The sequence below is a fragment of the Rhopalosiphum padi genome, chromosome 1 (assembly GCF_020882245.1).
Source record: "Rhopalosiphum padi isolate XX-2018 chromosome 1, ASM2088224v1, whole genome shotgun sequence".
Taxonomy (NCBI): Eukaryota; Metazoa; Arthropoda; class Insecta; order Hemiptera; family Aphididae; genus Rhopalosiphum; species Rhopalosiphum padi.
The window spans coordinates 22,710,154-22,728,238 of NC_083597.1; the positions used below are offsets into that span (position 1 = coordinate 22,710,154).

Here is an 18,085-nt window from a genome sequence, read left to right on the forward strand (position 1 = left end):
TAACTAAGAATTTTTAAAATATAAAAATAATTTTTTTGATTGTCTACAAAGATATTTACTCTAAAATATTAAAAAATGTAGATTATTCGATACAAGTAACTAGTTAGTATTCTCGACATTCCATTTATATTTACTATTTAGTAATAAATAAATTGATATTTATATATATAAAATAAATTAACTATGACATTTTTATAAAGTATTTTAATTTTATAATTTAAAAAACAATTAGTACTGATAACATGATAAACTGATGTTTACATATAGTTATAACTATTTTAAGTATTGATATCAAGATTTATTCATCAATCCTATATAAAAACATAATGGTAGTATTCATAAATTATATTTTGTATTTATAATAATAATAATAATGAATAGGGAGGTACAACAAATTAAATATAACAATTATTGAAGTCTTATAAATAGGTACCTACCTAAATTTGTACTTATATAAAATGAAATAACATTATGTTAATTAGTAATAATTAATAATGCATCAATTTATTTGTATTATGCGGTAGTTATATTATGTTTTGATCTTTCTTACGTTAAATCTTTAAATGCGTCTATTAAAAACAATAAAAACTAAAGCCTAATCACAAAATTAAAATAATTACATAGTTAATTAACAAATATATAAATTGTAAGAGTCGTTTCTTTATCAGCTATTGGATATTACAACTTAATCAATTCTAATTAAATAAATAATATACAATTTTTAGTATTAGTTCATTATTAACCGTTTATTCCAGTTTTGATAAACTATATAATTCATATCAATCCTATCAGTACTTAATTGTTATCGGTTGTTTAATTTATGTACATAGTTCGAATAATTAAACTTGATACTATTATTTATAATGATGACTAAACTATATTATAACTATTAACTGTTTTTTTTTTGTAAAGAAATAATTAATCAAAATGTGTAGCTTATCGTTAATAGAAGCACATATAAATTAAAATACAATTTAAATCGTGTTTATAGCCTTTACTAAAATGTTATATTTATTATTAACACACAGATTAATGTTTAACTGTTTTTGTTAGCGATTAGGAATATTAATATACATATTTATTACGAATATATATTTTGAAGTCTTATGAATTAACCGAATTTTAAAAGAACTGTATGATTAATATTATGTATTATGTTAAGGTATAATTATTATTTTAATAATATTTGAAATACTTGCCAACATTATAATAAACATTTTAATTTTATTAACCTTTTCTATACCATAAATAGGATTTATTTTGTATGAAACAACACTAGTTTGAAAAGAAAAACAACGAAATTATTGGAAGTATAAATAAGACTAAAATGCTTTTCGTCAAAGATGATATTCTCAATTATATTTATCCGTCAGATGGCGCGAAGGTTGTTACTTCGACAACTCTAATATTATGTACACTCATAGTGGCATGTGCGTCTGGAGCTGAGTCTTCCACACGCACCGGCGCGGCGGTGTTCGTCTGTCACGGTCGATTGTGTCTGTGTCATTAATGTTTATAAACAATTTAAATACGAGGTATTTTAATATCGCTGACCAAGTGCTTTAATTTCAAATATTTATTTTTATATATATTTTTTTATAGTACCATTGAAGTGTAATAAATTTTAAAATCAAATTGTGCAATGTGCTGATAATGAAACGAATGCCAAAACTCAAGCTATAACTACTGCATAAATGTAAGTACTTTTATTTATAATTTAGTTGTAGTATATAATCGATTGGCAAGCACAACGCTTAAAGGCGCTATTAGAATAATTATTTGACCGTGAACGCGAACCATGTTTTCTAATTAAGTAATCTCATAAACAAATAGTATCAACGGTAGGTATTATAACAAAACACTAGGACACTAAGCTAAACACTAGGTATAAGCGAATTCTAATAAAGACAGAACATTTAAAAATTTTATAACTCGGTAAAATAATACTTATCATTAAAGGTAAATTTATTTGTAACTTTAAAACAATCGCTTATATTTATCAACTAAATGTATAATATGTACCTAATATGTAAGCATTGTGAGTCCAGTAAACCTGTTGATTCATACTAAAATTATTAACTGTTATAGCACCTACATCTCCTAATTAATTATAACTAATGTCGGTGTACGTTTTTCCTTTTTACTATAGACTTAATTATTTGTTATTCTTATAACGCTTTATAATCTATATAGATAAAATATATGTGCATTCGTTTGCACCAGTGCGAAACATTCCCGCTTAATGTTGTTACACTTTCGAATTACACGTTTGTCAAACACAAAAACCATTTAAATTTGATTACATAAAAAAATTAAATATCAATTACCCATTTTCGATATAAAAAAATACATCATTTATATGACGTAGTGTTATTTGAGTACTCATGTATATAATCATTTAGAGTAGCGAAGATAAAATAAAAATACTCTCTACGACAAAGAAGAACTTACTACTGGACAACTGAATGTTTACATACAAAATTTGAAGAAAAAAAAGAAATACAAATGGTGATTTGGCTCTTTTTTTAAAATCTATTTTGTACTTGTCAGTTGATCGATGATCAATTTTTTTTCGTTGATGTCTGAGGGCGAAACAATTCTCGGCGGTATCCTTTGTATTGCACGTATGCATTCCAAAACGATTAATGAATTCTCAATAGTTGCGTTCATTCATTTTGGCAAAACAGTTTGGTGTCTATCACGAGAATCAATAAATTGGTTTTATTATTTGAAATAAAAAAAATGTCAACCTTAAAGTCGGTAGCGCATAATATACTCGTCAACTAAACGCCGATAATAATAACAACCCTGGTATTAACAATAGTAATCTAGGCACTTAAAATAATAACTAGAATATCGCGGTGGTCATAAATATAGATACAAACGTGTGGCGTTAACATCGAGAAGAGAGACGAATATATATAAAAAGGGAGATAAAACTGTGTTGGAGAACGATAGTGTTTTACAATACACGCCGAATAAATATTATGTACATCCGATTTAAAGAATGCGGATTGACGCTTCCGGTCTGCGTTGCGTCATCTACGTACTAATGTTCCGGCCAATTTTATATAACATTATAATTATTACTATAATTATCGCATTTGAAGATTTTTTTTTTCTGACAAGAGTGTATTACGAGAGCTACAACGTTATCGCGGCGCAGTAACATCTTTGAACCGCCGAGCTGACTGGCTGCTGCGTGGTACCACTCGACGAACATATCGAATGTCTCCTGGACCGCGCATGTTCACGTACCTACCATATGCGTGTGTGTGTGTACACCTTTTAACAGGTGGACAGGTGGGCCCATAACGCGATGACCCGGTCCAGTGGAATTCGAATGTAGCAGGTTGGAAAATAAACCAAGATTTTATTCCAAACGCGCCACGCCCCCCTGAAGGGAAAAATATATGTATATAAATATAATAATAAAATAAAGAAAAAACCGCAAAACGACTTATACGGCCGCGGCGGCGTTGTCATCAACCTACGTACTATATATATATATATGTATATATGTATTATGTAGTATATACCTATACTATACGATTATAACTCGGCGGTTATCGGATCTATGTTTCCTGTCGCATTGTACCGCATTGCAGCATCAAAGGGTGCAGTATGCCCCCTTTTATAGTGGAAAAGTGCAGACGGTTATAATTATTTCTGAAATAATACTTTAACGCGTGCTGTAAAAATGAATTGTTCTAAAATAAAATATAATGTCCACCAAAATATACTGTCCATATGGACCAGTTGTTATAAGTATAGAAGTTTTGTACAATGTATTTCATATAAAAGAATACACCCTAGCCGACTTAGCCGAGGAATAAAGTTGTATGTATTGTACGTGTAGATATTGAATATTAATAATATATACTATGTAGTATGTGTATTTAGTTGGATATTTACCTAATATGTAATATGAGATTTAACCATGTCGTAGTAATGTAGTATCGTGAACCACTTTACATTTCGTATATGATAAGTAATTTATATACATTGATACACATTTAAAATTATATACATTATATTATTAGGACTTGAATTTAAATTCTTAATCCATTTTTGTTTTTATTTTGGTGGCTCTAGAACAATGCATTCCAAGTACATACATTGATTTATGTAACACTGTAACAGATACTTGAATAATTAAAATGTTATCTTGCATTTTTCATAATTTAACAGTTATAAAATAGTAAATTTTAATATAACTGAATATTTGTCAGTTTTAAAGTAATAATAAGATATTTTTCATCGATAAAAACTAAGTTATTTTCAATATTATTTTCATAATTATTAGAGTTTTTTTAAAATATTAATGTATAATGTATTAAATTGATATTTTCAAAGATATTTTTTAGTATTTTTATGGCAATTAAAGCTAGGTTCTTCATAATTCATAACACAGAAGATATCAAGTTATAAAAAACCAATTAATGCCCATGAAAAAAAAATGTATACTTAAATTGTTTACATCATTGTAATTTATACACTAAAAATATTTTGGTACTTAAGTTTTATTATAATAACAACAATGTTAAGGTATTTAAATGTATAGTGGTGTTTATTTTTCTATCTACCAAGTACCTACGTTAATAATATAACACATTTTTAAATATATTTATTTCGGCTATGCTCAAAGAAAATATTTGATTTAAAAAATATATAAATGCAACGGGTGCGCTTTGCTGTAGAAACCAATTCTATCTATAGGCGCCCGAGTCCTGATGCACCCGAGACCCACTTGAGGCCTACAGGCTATGATCAGTTATAATATATTATTTTAAATTAAATAGCTATATTACACTGAAGAGGTAAAAATACATTATCCATCGTCAATAAAAGGGCGAATAATACGTGTAGAAAATAAAAAAATACAAAAAAAGATTATAGTGACTGCATAGATTAAAAAAAATGTGGAAATTCTCGTTTTTCCAAAAGTCAAATTCGTTATTTGTCAATAGATTACTGCACATCTCCACTTATGAGGGCGGCATTACTTTACATTAGTAAGACCGCGTAGGTATATAATAATATATATAAGCCACGAATCACGATCGGCACTGACGGCTGTACCTGTAACATACTTGCGGTATATACATAATACATATATATATTTATATATAATATCGTATTAAGCGTTTGCGGCGGAGGTATAATCGCGTGGATAACCGCATCGCGGTGGTGCAACCAGACTATGTAGGTACAGTGCGCATACCTATACTGGCTACGCTCAATAACGTGTACCTATAACACAATATATAATACGGTGTGCATACGTCGACGGATACGGTCGGTCAAAGATCGATCTCCGCGCGTACACCCCGCGCGCTATAGATCACACGTCGCCCAGCGCGAACACTATATACCTAGGTATAATACGTATGTAGAATAATAACGATGGTAACGACCGCGCGGTCATCATTAGCCCGACCGACCGACGACGACTGCACGACCGTCCTGACGGCCGCTGCAGCAGCCGACAACGAAAAAGACCGATTCTCATTATTATTACATAGTACGTCTTGTATAACCTACCCCTCGGTGGTGTTGAGCGTGATGTACGCGTACCTCTATGTGTCTAAATTATAAACCCTCCCACAACCGCAACGAAGCGACTCGGCGGCGAGAAGATATATTATTATTATTACGCTGGCCCTGGAACACGACAATAATAATATAATAAAATATACATGTACATATATATATATATATACGACATAAATAATAATATTATGTACCTCGCGAGACGATTACTATTATACACGGCCGATACGGTTTTTTCCCCCGTTCATCACTACACGGTCCACCGACTCTTTTTTTCTTCTCCTTGTTTTTATCGTCATCGCGTCTCGCGCACACCTACGATTGTCACTTCCGGATTAATCAGAATCGGCTACGACGCGACATTATACGCCGCGGATGTACCGTAGTAAATACGGCGGTTATCGCTTGACAGTTACCTATAATATTATAAATGTTATAGTATATTATTTTACACGACACGGACAAAATAAAAAAAAAAATGCATACGCCGAATTAATCTTCCCGTGTATTACATCAATTGCTCGTATTATATAGATGAGGTGTTGTACACGTTTCGTATTTCCGCGAAACGCGCGCGATTGTGTGTGTGATACTGCAGTACTCCTGTTGTGTGTGTAACGGAATTATAACTAAAAAAATGACGTTATTCCTGGCATACGTATATTTAAACGGAACTCGATGCTGTCTGCTACAACCGTAATCGATCGATCGGACGTATATAAACACTAAAACTCGTAACGAGTTTCCCGTATAGGATTTATACCGAATTATCTAAGACGCGTACCTTCCGAGTTCTGAGTTTCTGATGTCATATATATATACACACACACTATACATAGTTTATACTTACATGATATAGCTAGGTACATAATATTATACATCGTTGTGCTGTGACCACTAATGATCGGACAAGGGACAATGGACGTCGATTGTCGTGGAACATACCTATATACGTACTCGAACGTTTTTACTGCCACCTGCAGCAGACGCATATATACACTGAATGGCAAAGCCACATTATCGAACACACAAATACAATTTAATATTATAATACGGTTGTAACGTATTATATTTTCATTACCAAAGGGCGAACACCGGGCAATCCGTTTTTGTCGATGTGAACGCTTTTTACGGTATACGCGTATACGCACACTATATTATATTATACTGCAGTCGCGCAGCCATTAAATCCAAAATTAATACGAATTCAAATCGACGCCCCCGCCGATGGAGATCTATAATCTATGCAACTATCACTGCAGCAGCTACCATACACGTCCCACAGTCATTTTTGTCCAAACACGTATAAGGTATTATTTCCCACCTAACTACCATATTCATATATGCATTCGATGCAGACGGTGTATTTATTTTTATTTTACATTTCAGTCTACCCACTGACAATAATTAATAACGATGTAATTACATGCCGATTAGCGTCTTGATTATCCGTGCAAAGGTCTTTCTGAAAAAGTAGGCACCTGATGCAAGGCGTGTAGTACGATATGAATATACATATATTAGTATACACATTATATTAGACACATGATGGGTTTATCGAGGTAAAATTTTGATTTCTGTCGTATTGCAGTATGTGCAGCTCTTATAAGGTGTGTACAACGTTGTCGGCTGTAATGGAATGCGCGTTGGACGTTTGCGGTCGTCAATATTATAATATTTCCTGTAACGTTATGTCTTATATGCAGTCCACACTACACACTACACTGACGCGCGCGGAGCTCATGAAAAAGCGCGCACTAGCACACACACGCATCAGTTGATCTCATACAAATATATAACATAATTTAATATACAGGGTGATTCATCAAGTATATTCACCTCCTATATCTTTCAAAATAGTACAGTGATTCAAAATCTAATTTTTGTCATTTTTACATATATCTATTATACTTAAGGACCTTATTTCCAAATTCTTATGATTTTTTTTGTATTTTTTCTAATATATTCGGCGAAGATACAAACTTTTCTTTTTCAAATGACATTTTAATGATAACTCCCGTTTATACCATAAATTATTTATCGTAAAATTCTTTTGAAAATGCTGAGGAATCAAAATCAATATTCGAACAAGTTAATTTTGAGTTATTTTATAGTGTAGTAGTGTACTAAGAATAATACGTAGATCCACAAAAATAAGTTTGGAAAATTTCGTGACCATAGAAATTAATAATAATCTATCAATATTTGTAATTTATATAGTCCATATATAATAATAAGTACTACATTCGATATTCCATATATTTTTAATAGTCCAAACATCAAAATTTTAATAAAAATTAAATCGCTTATTAAATGAAAAACGGGGGGTGAACATGCTTGATGAAACATCCTGTATAATATTTTACGTTTATCATAATATTATTATATAAGGTGTGTATATCGCAATACGATTTGTTGAAAAAACACTTTGTCAGAAACCTGCATGAGTCGACGTTTATAAATTTATAATACAAGCGGTTGGGCATCTGCGGGTTATTTTTTCTTCACCTTTCGCCCGTCTGTTTCTAATGTTTTATACGAAAAATAAAATCGTTTTCCGTGTCTTGTGCGAGGTAGGTACCTGCCGCGTCACACCAAACGTTATTACTTCGCGGTTTAACGCACTACCCGAATCGAAGCGAAGACAATCTTCTATGGTTCGGCAATGTGTATACAACGTCTATAGAATATAATACTATATTATTCACTACACGTTAACCCGATCGCCGCCCGTCGGCTTGTGTGTACTCTCGAGCACGGAGAAACACGTCTTGGAGTGCATCTTTCCCCGGGGCCGATATATACGCTCCACCTTTCGGGACTACTGTCTACCGGGCGTAACTTCAGGTAGCCACATAATTCAGCCACCGAAAGCAATTATTATTATTATCGACGGCCGCGGCAAGCCGGTCAGGGATTATTTAATATTATATGGACGCAACAATTATTAATACACTGGCTAATTAAACAGAAATACTATATATATGCACGAGTATTATATATATAGTGCCTACTGCAGTACTGCCTACCTATAATATATTATAGTGATATTGAAATATAACATATCGAAAACGGGTTTTATATTTAGTCAGTGTTTTATTTTTCTTCTCTTCCTCCTCCCCCAACGTTATTAACGGTATTAACCGCTGCATTATTTTATTCGTAACCGCGTTAACGTCTTGTCACTGGTTACAATATATACAGGTATTTCGTCGTGTTATAATAATTTCGGTTTTTCGACGGTGTCGATGTTTTTTTTATATTATTTCTATCGTCTTATTCTCTCTGTTGCAGTCGTCGTACCGCAACCCAATACGTGAGATAACGCGTGTGGAATAATAATCAACCGTAATAAAAGTGTCCCATTCGCTGTATACATAATATTATATTCAATATTATATACCTATATGGCTATATTTGAGAAAACTTTCACCAGTGGTCATTTTAAAAAGAAGAAAAAACATTCACCTCATGTGCTCGTGTTGCTTTCTATTGTCGACTGTCGTTGTCCACTGGTTCGCACGTTCGATCGTTATTGGCTTTTTAGAAGTTTTCACCGAACTACCGTACCTATGTATTATATTTATATGTATATTGTATATACATTTATAATATCGTATTATTAGTATATTGCGTACAGTGTGGTCGTTCGCAGGGAACGGTCGACAGGAGGAAAAGCATTTGTGTTTTATACATAATATGTACCTGGAAAGTGGTATACCGCACGCTGTGACGTAGAATATATATATTTATGTGTATATAATATACATATAACTGCAATATGACAGATTCACTGGACCATAATATCGCATTTCCTTCTTTTTGTGCGGTGTTCGAATTTAAACGAAAGAAAATATTATAATATAGCGTCACACGTCGTGTTTTCGTGTAATCTCTTATTGTTTTTACCTTCAACCCCGGAAGCGGTTTTATGCCTTATTATACCCTCCAATAATATTTTAATATAATCCTATTATTTTCTTACAATGGGCATTTCTTTTGGCTAGAAAAAAATGCAATCAACGAATAAATCTTTGTTAAATTATTAATATATATATATATATACGTCAGTTGATTAAAAAAGTATTTTACAATAAAACATATCTCAAAACAATCATGGTTTTTTCTACATAAACATTTAGAAATTCTACGTTGTAAAATTTTTAAATTACAACAATATTAAAAAAAGTTTTTTCGAACCCATAAATATTTGAAATGAGAAAATTCTATTTTTTTTATCGCAATCGTTTGAACACTATCTTAAATTCTTCAAGAATCAAGCTCACTCTTCATAATTTATAATTTATAAGAACTACGAACATCAAGTGTCACGAGAATTATTTCGTCGAAGAAATATAGCTATATTTTCATTCAACTTAACACTATACTTCAACAATGTATCTGGTTATTAGCGTGTACACAATGTTTATATAATAAATTATAATAATTATATACCTACTTCAATAAATCCATACAGTCTATACAGAGAAGAGAAGAAAGAGTAGATAATTTATTTTTTAATGAGAGAGTTATTTGAATGAAAATATGTCGTTGAATTGTTATTTACTTATTTACTATCTAATTGTTCGTATGATGTTTATAATTTGAACATAATGATTCTACAGATTTAAAACCGACAGATACATTACAGTTTGAAGTTATATCTATCACTTATTTTTGTATAAAAGTACCTACAGTATTACTACAGTTTATAATTTGTTTTTAAATTTATTTAAGGATTCGACGGCAAAGATTTTTAGCTTGCATTAATGCAGTTTATAAACTATTAAAACATTTCAATTAAAACAAATATAAATTGTATGTGTACAATTATTATTATTAAAAGGTACTTAATAACATAAAATATTGAGTTTGTAACAGTACATTTATATAATATTATATATACTATATATATATAACAAGCAACAGCTATGATGTGTTTATATATTATTATTAGTAATTTTAAAATTTAAATAAAAGCACAAAATTAACTTTTACCGTGCAAAGATGACTCTATATGCTTATTGAAATGCAGTAGATTATAGACTAAAAGTCTGAACACTGCAAGAGCTTTTTTTATCGTCGCCAGGAGAAAACTACACCATACAATAATTTTATTACGATAATAAATATAATTTTCTACAGTTTATGGCGCCGTCAATGCCATCATCTGATTTTTATTAACGAGCCGTGAGTCAGCCATCGATCATCTGCTAAACGTAAACATTTCAAATATTCGAGTACCTATATCTATAACGTACTTAATATTTATGCCTATTTTATAATAATCACGGTGAAACTCCTACTTTTGAATAGCAATAAACAATAAAGTGAAAATGAAAACTATAATCGGAGCGACTATTCGGAAAGCCTAATAATTTTGAACAAATCGCATACTTACACTAGAAGATAAATAAATTATTAAGAACTTAAGATTTTTAGCTCAGTCTGCACGCTACAGTATATCTATATATATATATTATTCAGTAAAAGCCTAGCCGTAATGTAGCAGATTCCACAGACGTATACAATAAGTATATATAAGTATATATTATAAGATGTATAAAAAAATTCCGACTAGCTCATCAGCGTCTACAAGCATAATGTAATTTGTATTCCGAGTAACTAACACGCATTGTTTAACGAGCTGCATGTTATCATCAGAATACTAGCTCGTGTGTTTTATGAGCCAACAAACCGGTGCGGCGTGTTATTATTAGTGCGGTGCACGTTCGTATTTTCGTTTGTTGTCGTTTCCTCTGCCGGAGGGATAGGATAGGATGTCCTTCTGCAATTATACACGGACACAACGGTTTTAAAAATAAAAACGCTTTTCCCGAACTTGTTCACAATTGATAATCTTGCAAAAAGAGTGCAAATGATCCACACCCTCTCCCCTCTCACATTACAAATTCGAATTCGACGTGCAAACGAAGCGTCCTCGGGATACGTGATGTTTGTACCTATGTATATATATATATATATATATTATATAATACACACCGTACAGCGTACATACACACGCTTGCCCGTTCTTTGTCGAAGGGGTGGGGAGAGGGGGGCCCAGAAGGCAAAAGCAAAACAACCGGTCCGGGCAGACCACCCAACGGAGCCCAAGGTCGACGATAATTATGGGCCGCTATTTAGGTGTGTGTGTATATATATATAAGGTATAAAAAGAAAAACAAAGAAGGATAGAAATATTCCGTGTGTACCTTTTATATTTATAATAAGGAGGTAAAAACAATAACACTGATGGCCTGATGAGATGCTGTGCTGCAGTATGCACACCGTATCTAAGGTGTGTGTTTTGTATATATATATATATATATATATATATGTTTTTTTTTATACATATTTAAATTTATAAATATATATATTTTATAAATACGCACGCTCTAGTGTGTGTGTGTGTGCATTGGATGCATATACGGTAGCCGGTATAATGTTAATCACAAGGTAAACACAACATACACACACACACACACACACATCGGAATCAAAAGCGGTTTTTTAATATTATACATGTATATATATATAATTTTTTTTTATTTTGAATGGAAGTCTTACTTAAACTATTATGGGACACAAACCAGGTTAGAATCGATTTGATGGAAAATATTATTACGATCCGTAGTAGCACGAGCTATAAGAACCATTATATTGCATGTAATTTTCATCACTATGTCTGAAACAATTTGTACTATAATAATATCCTTGTTGTTATTTCGCTCTGTAAACGCCGCCAGTATAATAATAGACGTTATATACTTGTGCATACATCGGACGTGGCAGATCATTGAAAAACGATTGAACTGAATTTTTGCAAATTAAAAAATTCTCTTGCAATTTTTTTTTATGATACTGTTAGCTGTTTAGTGTTACAAACAGTTTACATAATTTAAACAATTTTTTATTTTATCACCAACGAATTACTTGTATACATCGTACATGATGTGTATTATATTGCATAGCGTTGCTTGATTACTTGAATAACCACTAATTGTTGAGATAAAACCATATAAAAGTAATAAGGATTCTTTTGATATTATTATTATTTTTTGATATCATCTATATCATTATAGGTACATTTTTACTGGAAGTATTTTAATTTTTTAATTGAGTTATGATCATTTTTATATTTTTATATTTACACGTTTATAATTAGCTTAAAAATTTAAATATGTATCTTAAATAACCAGTGTACACATATAGGTAATGTTTTTTGGCACCTGTAAGTTTGATAGCAAATTAGTTTACTTTAATATTAAATTTAACTATAAATATATACAAAATTGATTCTTCTAAAATTAAATTTACTATATTGTACATTTGTCAGACGGAAACAATACTTGTACTTGTAGATCTAGCTCTTAAGTTAATGAATACACACTACATTTTTAGAAAAAAAATTGATAATTTTAGTCTTGTTAAAATATAATTTAAATCTAAGCAGTAAGCTGATAAAACTTTTATTTATTTTAATACAAAATATTTTTTATATCATATTTATAGAAGCACAATAATTAATATTTTCTTATTACCTACTTAATTATGTATAATTTTTATATTGTTGTTTGTTTTTTATTTTTATTTATTAGATAACTATTTATTTTCCACTGCAAACTGCAGTTAAGTTTTCATAAATTCTTTTCACCTTTCTCATAGAATTTAAACGGGTCCAATACATAAAACATATACTGGATACTTTAGCAACTAATTTGTATCGTTATTTATTTAATTCGATAAATTGTAATATTGTGATAAAAAATCAATAGGTACTCAAAGAATACTAATAATAAATTATTTATTATTGGTAAACAGTACTACCATGGTAATGCTTGAAGTTTAAAAAAAAAATCAACACTGTTTGTAAATTATCTAAATTGTACAAAAACAATTCGTAATGATGATAATATTAATATAGTTACAAATGTCCAACTAATGTCTAGTATCTATGGCCTATTGTGAATAAATGTGATTATATAAAATAGTTGTTACTCGTTGTTATAATTTACATGTTTTTAAAAAATAAGTAACATCGTATAATATTATAATATAACAACTCAATCGTAAATCGTAAATTTGTGCCATTATAAATCAATTACTTGAAAAATACATATTTAATCCAAAGCTAAAAATAAAAACTATTTTGTTCAATTTCTATCATTCGTTTTACATTCAGGCGTCATCATTACGTAATTAGGTCGTATACCTGTGTGTTCAAATAGATGATACTACAGTCGTGCTTTAACTAATGTCCTTAGGATTTTTTTTTTAGTGAGATTAAAAACGATACTTATGTTCATAGCGAAATGTAACCTTATAAATTCTATTTTATGGTTTTAATGTATTTAATCAGAAGTCATTACTTATTAGTGATTATTATAGGTAGAAAGTATGTATAGGACTATACTATATTTATATAGGTTTTACTATAATAGCTGTAGTAAATATTATTATAATATTATAACAACAAAATAACACCTATCATGAATCCTAATATTTACATTGGTAAATGGCAATAACTCGAACGAATTTTAATAAAATTTGTTAACCTTTAAATTCGAGTTCATTACATATATTTACATTTTACAAGTGTGATTTAAAGAATTTCAAATTAACATTCATAAATCGTAAATAACGTTACGTAGATACCTACTTATAGAATCTAAAAATGTTCTCGATAATAATAGATTATGTTCATTCAAATAGATGCATTAGCATTAGCATACCACGAACCCATGTAATTTATATTTATGTATACGTAAAATGCGAATATTTGTCATTCAAAAACAATCCCGAGTATGCCAATGTTAATGAAAGTAGTATTCGTGTCTTAATCTATTATGGCGATGTTCGGATACGATGAATATTGAATATCAATAGGTATTATAATATGTACCTTACAATATAAGTTATTAGTAATAACTATCATCGATCGTAAACTAACATAAACGTGTTTTTTTGATTTGTTGTAAATGTAATAATTATTACCTATAAATTAATATGATATAATTTATAGTTAAAATAAAAATGTATCTACAAAATCCACCTTATTATATTTCAGTTATTGCAGTTGTAGCACATATAATATTTACAAAGTATATGATCCAGCTTAGCTGTCAAAATTATTTTTATAATAAAATTAATTCCAGATTAAAAATTGTAAATGTGTTTAAATATATTTTAATCTTATTTACAGAATATCAATAAGTATTGCTTTTATTGTCAAACAACATAGAGTCATGTTGAAATTATAGTGACAATATGCGACATTAATGGTAACTAATTATACGCCTAACCTAACAATTTTATAATTACGTGTACTGTGTAACTATACTATATGTCTATATATAATATAAATAATACAACAGGTCTCGAGGAATGTAAAATAAAAAATATATATAAAAAAAAAGGTTGTAAAAAAACTTACTATTATAGTATTTTAAGTTTATTTATAGATGCTTGAAAAAAAATTGATCTACATAACTGGAATACGTGTATTAATAATAATACCAGGTGTCAATTATTTTCTTGTTGGTCGTCACAATCAAATTTAATGTGGTCACAGTGCTTCAGCGATTATTAACCATCATAACTCATAAGATATAGTTGTTATACTTATTATAGTACATACTATAAGTATATACTCAAGCTAGAGTAACGCATTTTAGGCACCAGGAACATAAAGTCTTCTGAGATAATTTCGGTGTTCGGATATCGGACAGCAAGTAAGTATCGACCGGTGTACGGTTCACCGACCGCGACTTCCTCATTATCTCATCGCGTCTCTCGTTTTTTAATAATATAAATAAATAATTGTTGGATCACAGTTTCTTCGTGTGTAACAAGGATGAAAAAAAATATAAGTGTGTAGTTTTTCCCGAAATATTATTAAACGCGCGTTAAGCGCGGGCGGTCGAGTGCAACAAAACACCATATTGTGCTTTATGTGCCGGTTAAAGGGTCCTCCTTTGGTTACAACGACTGTGGTAACAATGATATTATTTTTCATAGTATACGTCCGTTTGACATTCGAGTAGCTCAACTTATTACCGTGTTTTATTTAATTTTTTTTTTTATTCAACAATGCACGTACCCGTGTAGGAAGCGTTGTCAAAACGTTGTTAATCGGTTTCCCGTGTCGTGTTACACCTGAATAAAAAACTTTCGGTTGTATAAAAATGAAAATAAAACGCTTGATTGCCGGTCCCGCGTTCGACAGTTGTCGTTTTTCGTGTGATATGTACGGTGATATTTTTTTTATACAAGACTCAATTTGATGGTAATTTTTGGGAGAAAAATAATGACTTCATATATTATTCGAATGGTAGGTACTTGCTTACTACTATTAATGCTCATGAGTTAATATAGAATATTAAATTGCTTATAATTTTAGTTTGTTGCAAAAAACTGAATGCTGATTTAAAACAAAAAACACTAAAACGAAAAATTACCAAGTTAAAATTAAAAGTAAAAAGAAACGGGACGGCGGAACGGTCATAGTCGACGATAAAGTAAGGTTGTCGTGTCGCGCTGCAAATGCAGAGCAAATCCTGAGCAATCGCGCGCACAACTCAGTTGTACATAAATCACGCGGCGATCGACGTTATAAGAATAATAAAAATAATAATAATATGTTTCGCTCGTATTGTTGACCTTTTAATTGGACGGCCGCGCGTCAACAGCCTCCCGTCTGGACATCATCATAACGTACGTATACGTGTACACACGTATCTCTCTCTATATGTATATTATACGAAAGCGAACTCCGCTGTCGCCGAGAGACTGTGCAGCCACTGTCGAGGTTTTCATAGGACTGTAACGGCGGAACCTGTAATGAACTGTCCCGCCGATATACACATTTCCATAAACTTTATATCGTTTCTTTCGTAATGCGTGTCGTGTACTTCTCTCTCTCTCTCACACACACTCACTTTTTCTTTGAATACCTATGTATATATATATATATATATATAATACGCGTGTCGCGAATGTGTATATAATACTTTATTATGTACGACAGCAGTTGCGATCGTATGGAGGAAAAAAATGAGGCTGTATATATTTTATGTACCTACGCGCGAGTTGAACCGTATTGACGGTATTTTCAATTTTTTTCTTCCCTCCACTCGGCTCTTCGGGTAATGATATAATATCAAAGTTTTTTTTTAACGCCACTTCCAAAAGGAAGTCGCATCTTCGTGTCTGTCGTCTCGCACTGCAGCGGCTGATCTGCCTGCCTTGGCGTACGAGACGAACGTCGTGCACGTACAATATCGACGAGGAAAAAAATTAATAAACGATATCCGCTGCTGGCAGTACATACGTCATATTGATATAGGTACGTCATACTAGCTGTGGTTGACAGATATCTAGAGAGAACGAAAAAAAAAATACGTGATTTTTTTTTTGTTTTGTTAATTCTTCAATCGTATCCATATATACCTATAATGTATAAGTTTTTCGTAAATTCAAATCACATATTAGATTTGTAGTAAAGGAATGTATCAGTAAACGGACTTTAGATTGATTGATAAAACTTTATTATGTCTATAATCCTATAATCTTATTAACTATATCTAAGTTTTTGGCGTTACCTATATTTGTTGAACGATCGCCGCAAATGACCATAAAATTATACTGGAGGATTTGGAGGATTAATAATATTAAATACATTGTTTTATTATATTACAATTTTTAATTTAATATATTAATTATATTTATTAAATATTGGATAACATCTAAAATTCTAAAACGAATAAAACGTAACTCCCAAATTGTTATCCCATTCTTCTTTCAAGTCATTTAAACTTAAAAATATAGAATTAAACTAAATATATTGTTTTATGTTATAAACTTATAAGGTTATACGAGACATAGCCATATTATATTTGAGTTGAATTATTACTATTACGATAATTTCGTAATAAGGAAAACGTGAAGACACATGTACATCGATTTAACACTAATCTAAATAAGACAACTGACCATTATTTGTAAATCAAACAATTTGTCATTGACATACATTTCAACTTGATTTCTAAGGCGCGTGAGATTTAAGCCTAAATCAACTAAATAATTATTTTACAACACTCTTAATAATAATCATTATATTTAAAGGCGATGTAATAAAGTGTTGCTAGACAGAAATTGAATGTAATATTCAAGTGCGTACTAGATCATTCATCACGAAGTTAATATGTAAGTGTAGCAAATGGAATTATGTACATTTAAAAATCCTGAATATTGCTTCAAATACTATTTGATATACTTGAAACAATATTCATCAAATTGTATACAGTTGAGCATAATGATTCATGTCAATTACTTCGTTTCGAAATATATAGTGTCATTAAACAAGCGTTAAGATAATTATAAATTCAATGTATTATTTAATGTTTCTGTGTACATATATGAAACGCTTGAGAATTATAAAAACATTCCCAGATAACAATTATTTAAATGATTATAAACTATTAATTTCAACTTGAATTTGTCACACACGATCATTAAATCATAATAATTA

The 18,085-nt window shown here is 30.5% G+C and overlaps 1 protein-coding gene across 2 annotated transcripts in view; it reads left to right on the top strand.

Annotated features, from left to right (window-relative positions):
* Window positions 1–1,431: 1,431 nt before the first annotated feature.
* Window positions 1,432–18,085, top strand: part of LOC132931991 (uncharacterized) — a 48,726-nt gene continuing 32,072 nt past the window's right edge. Inside the window, exons 1-2 of one of the 2 annotated variants that reach the window (XM_060998148.1) lie at window positions 1,432–1,535; window positions 1,603–1,696. In XM_060998148.1, the coding sequence (XP_060854131.1) occupies window positions 1,695–1,696 (2 nt within the window). In that variant the 5' untranslated portion in view covers window positions 1,432–1,535; window positions 1,603–1,694. Of the gene's footprint in view, window positions 1,697–18,085 lie in introns of both variants that reach the window. The other variant, XM_060998147.1, reaches the window with a different exon arrangement.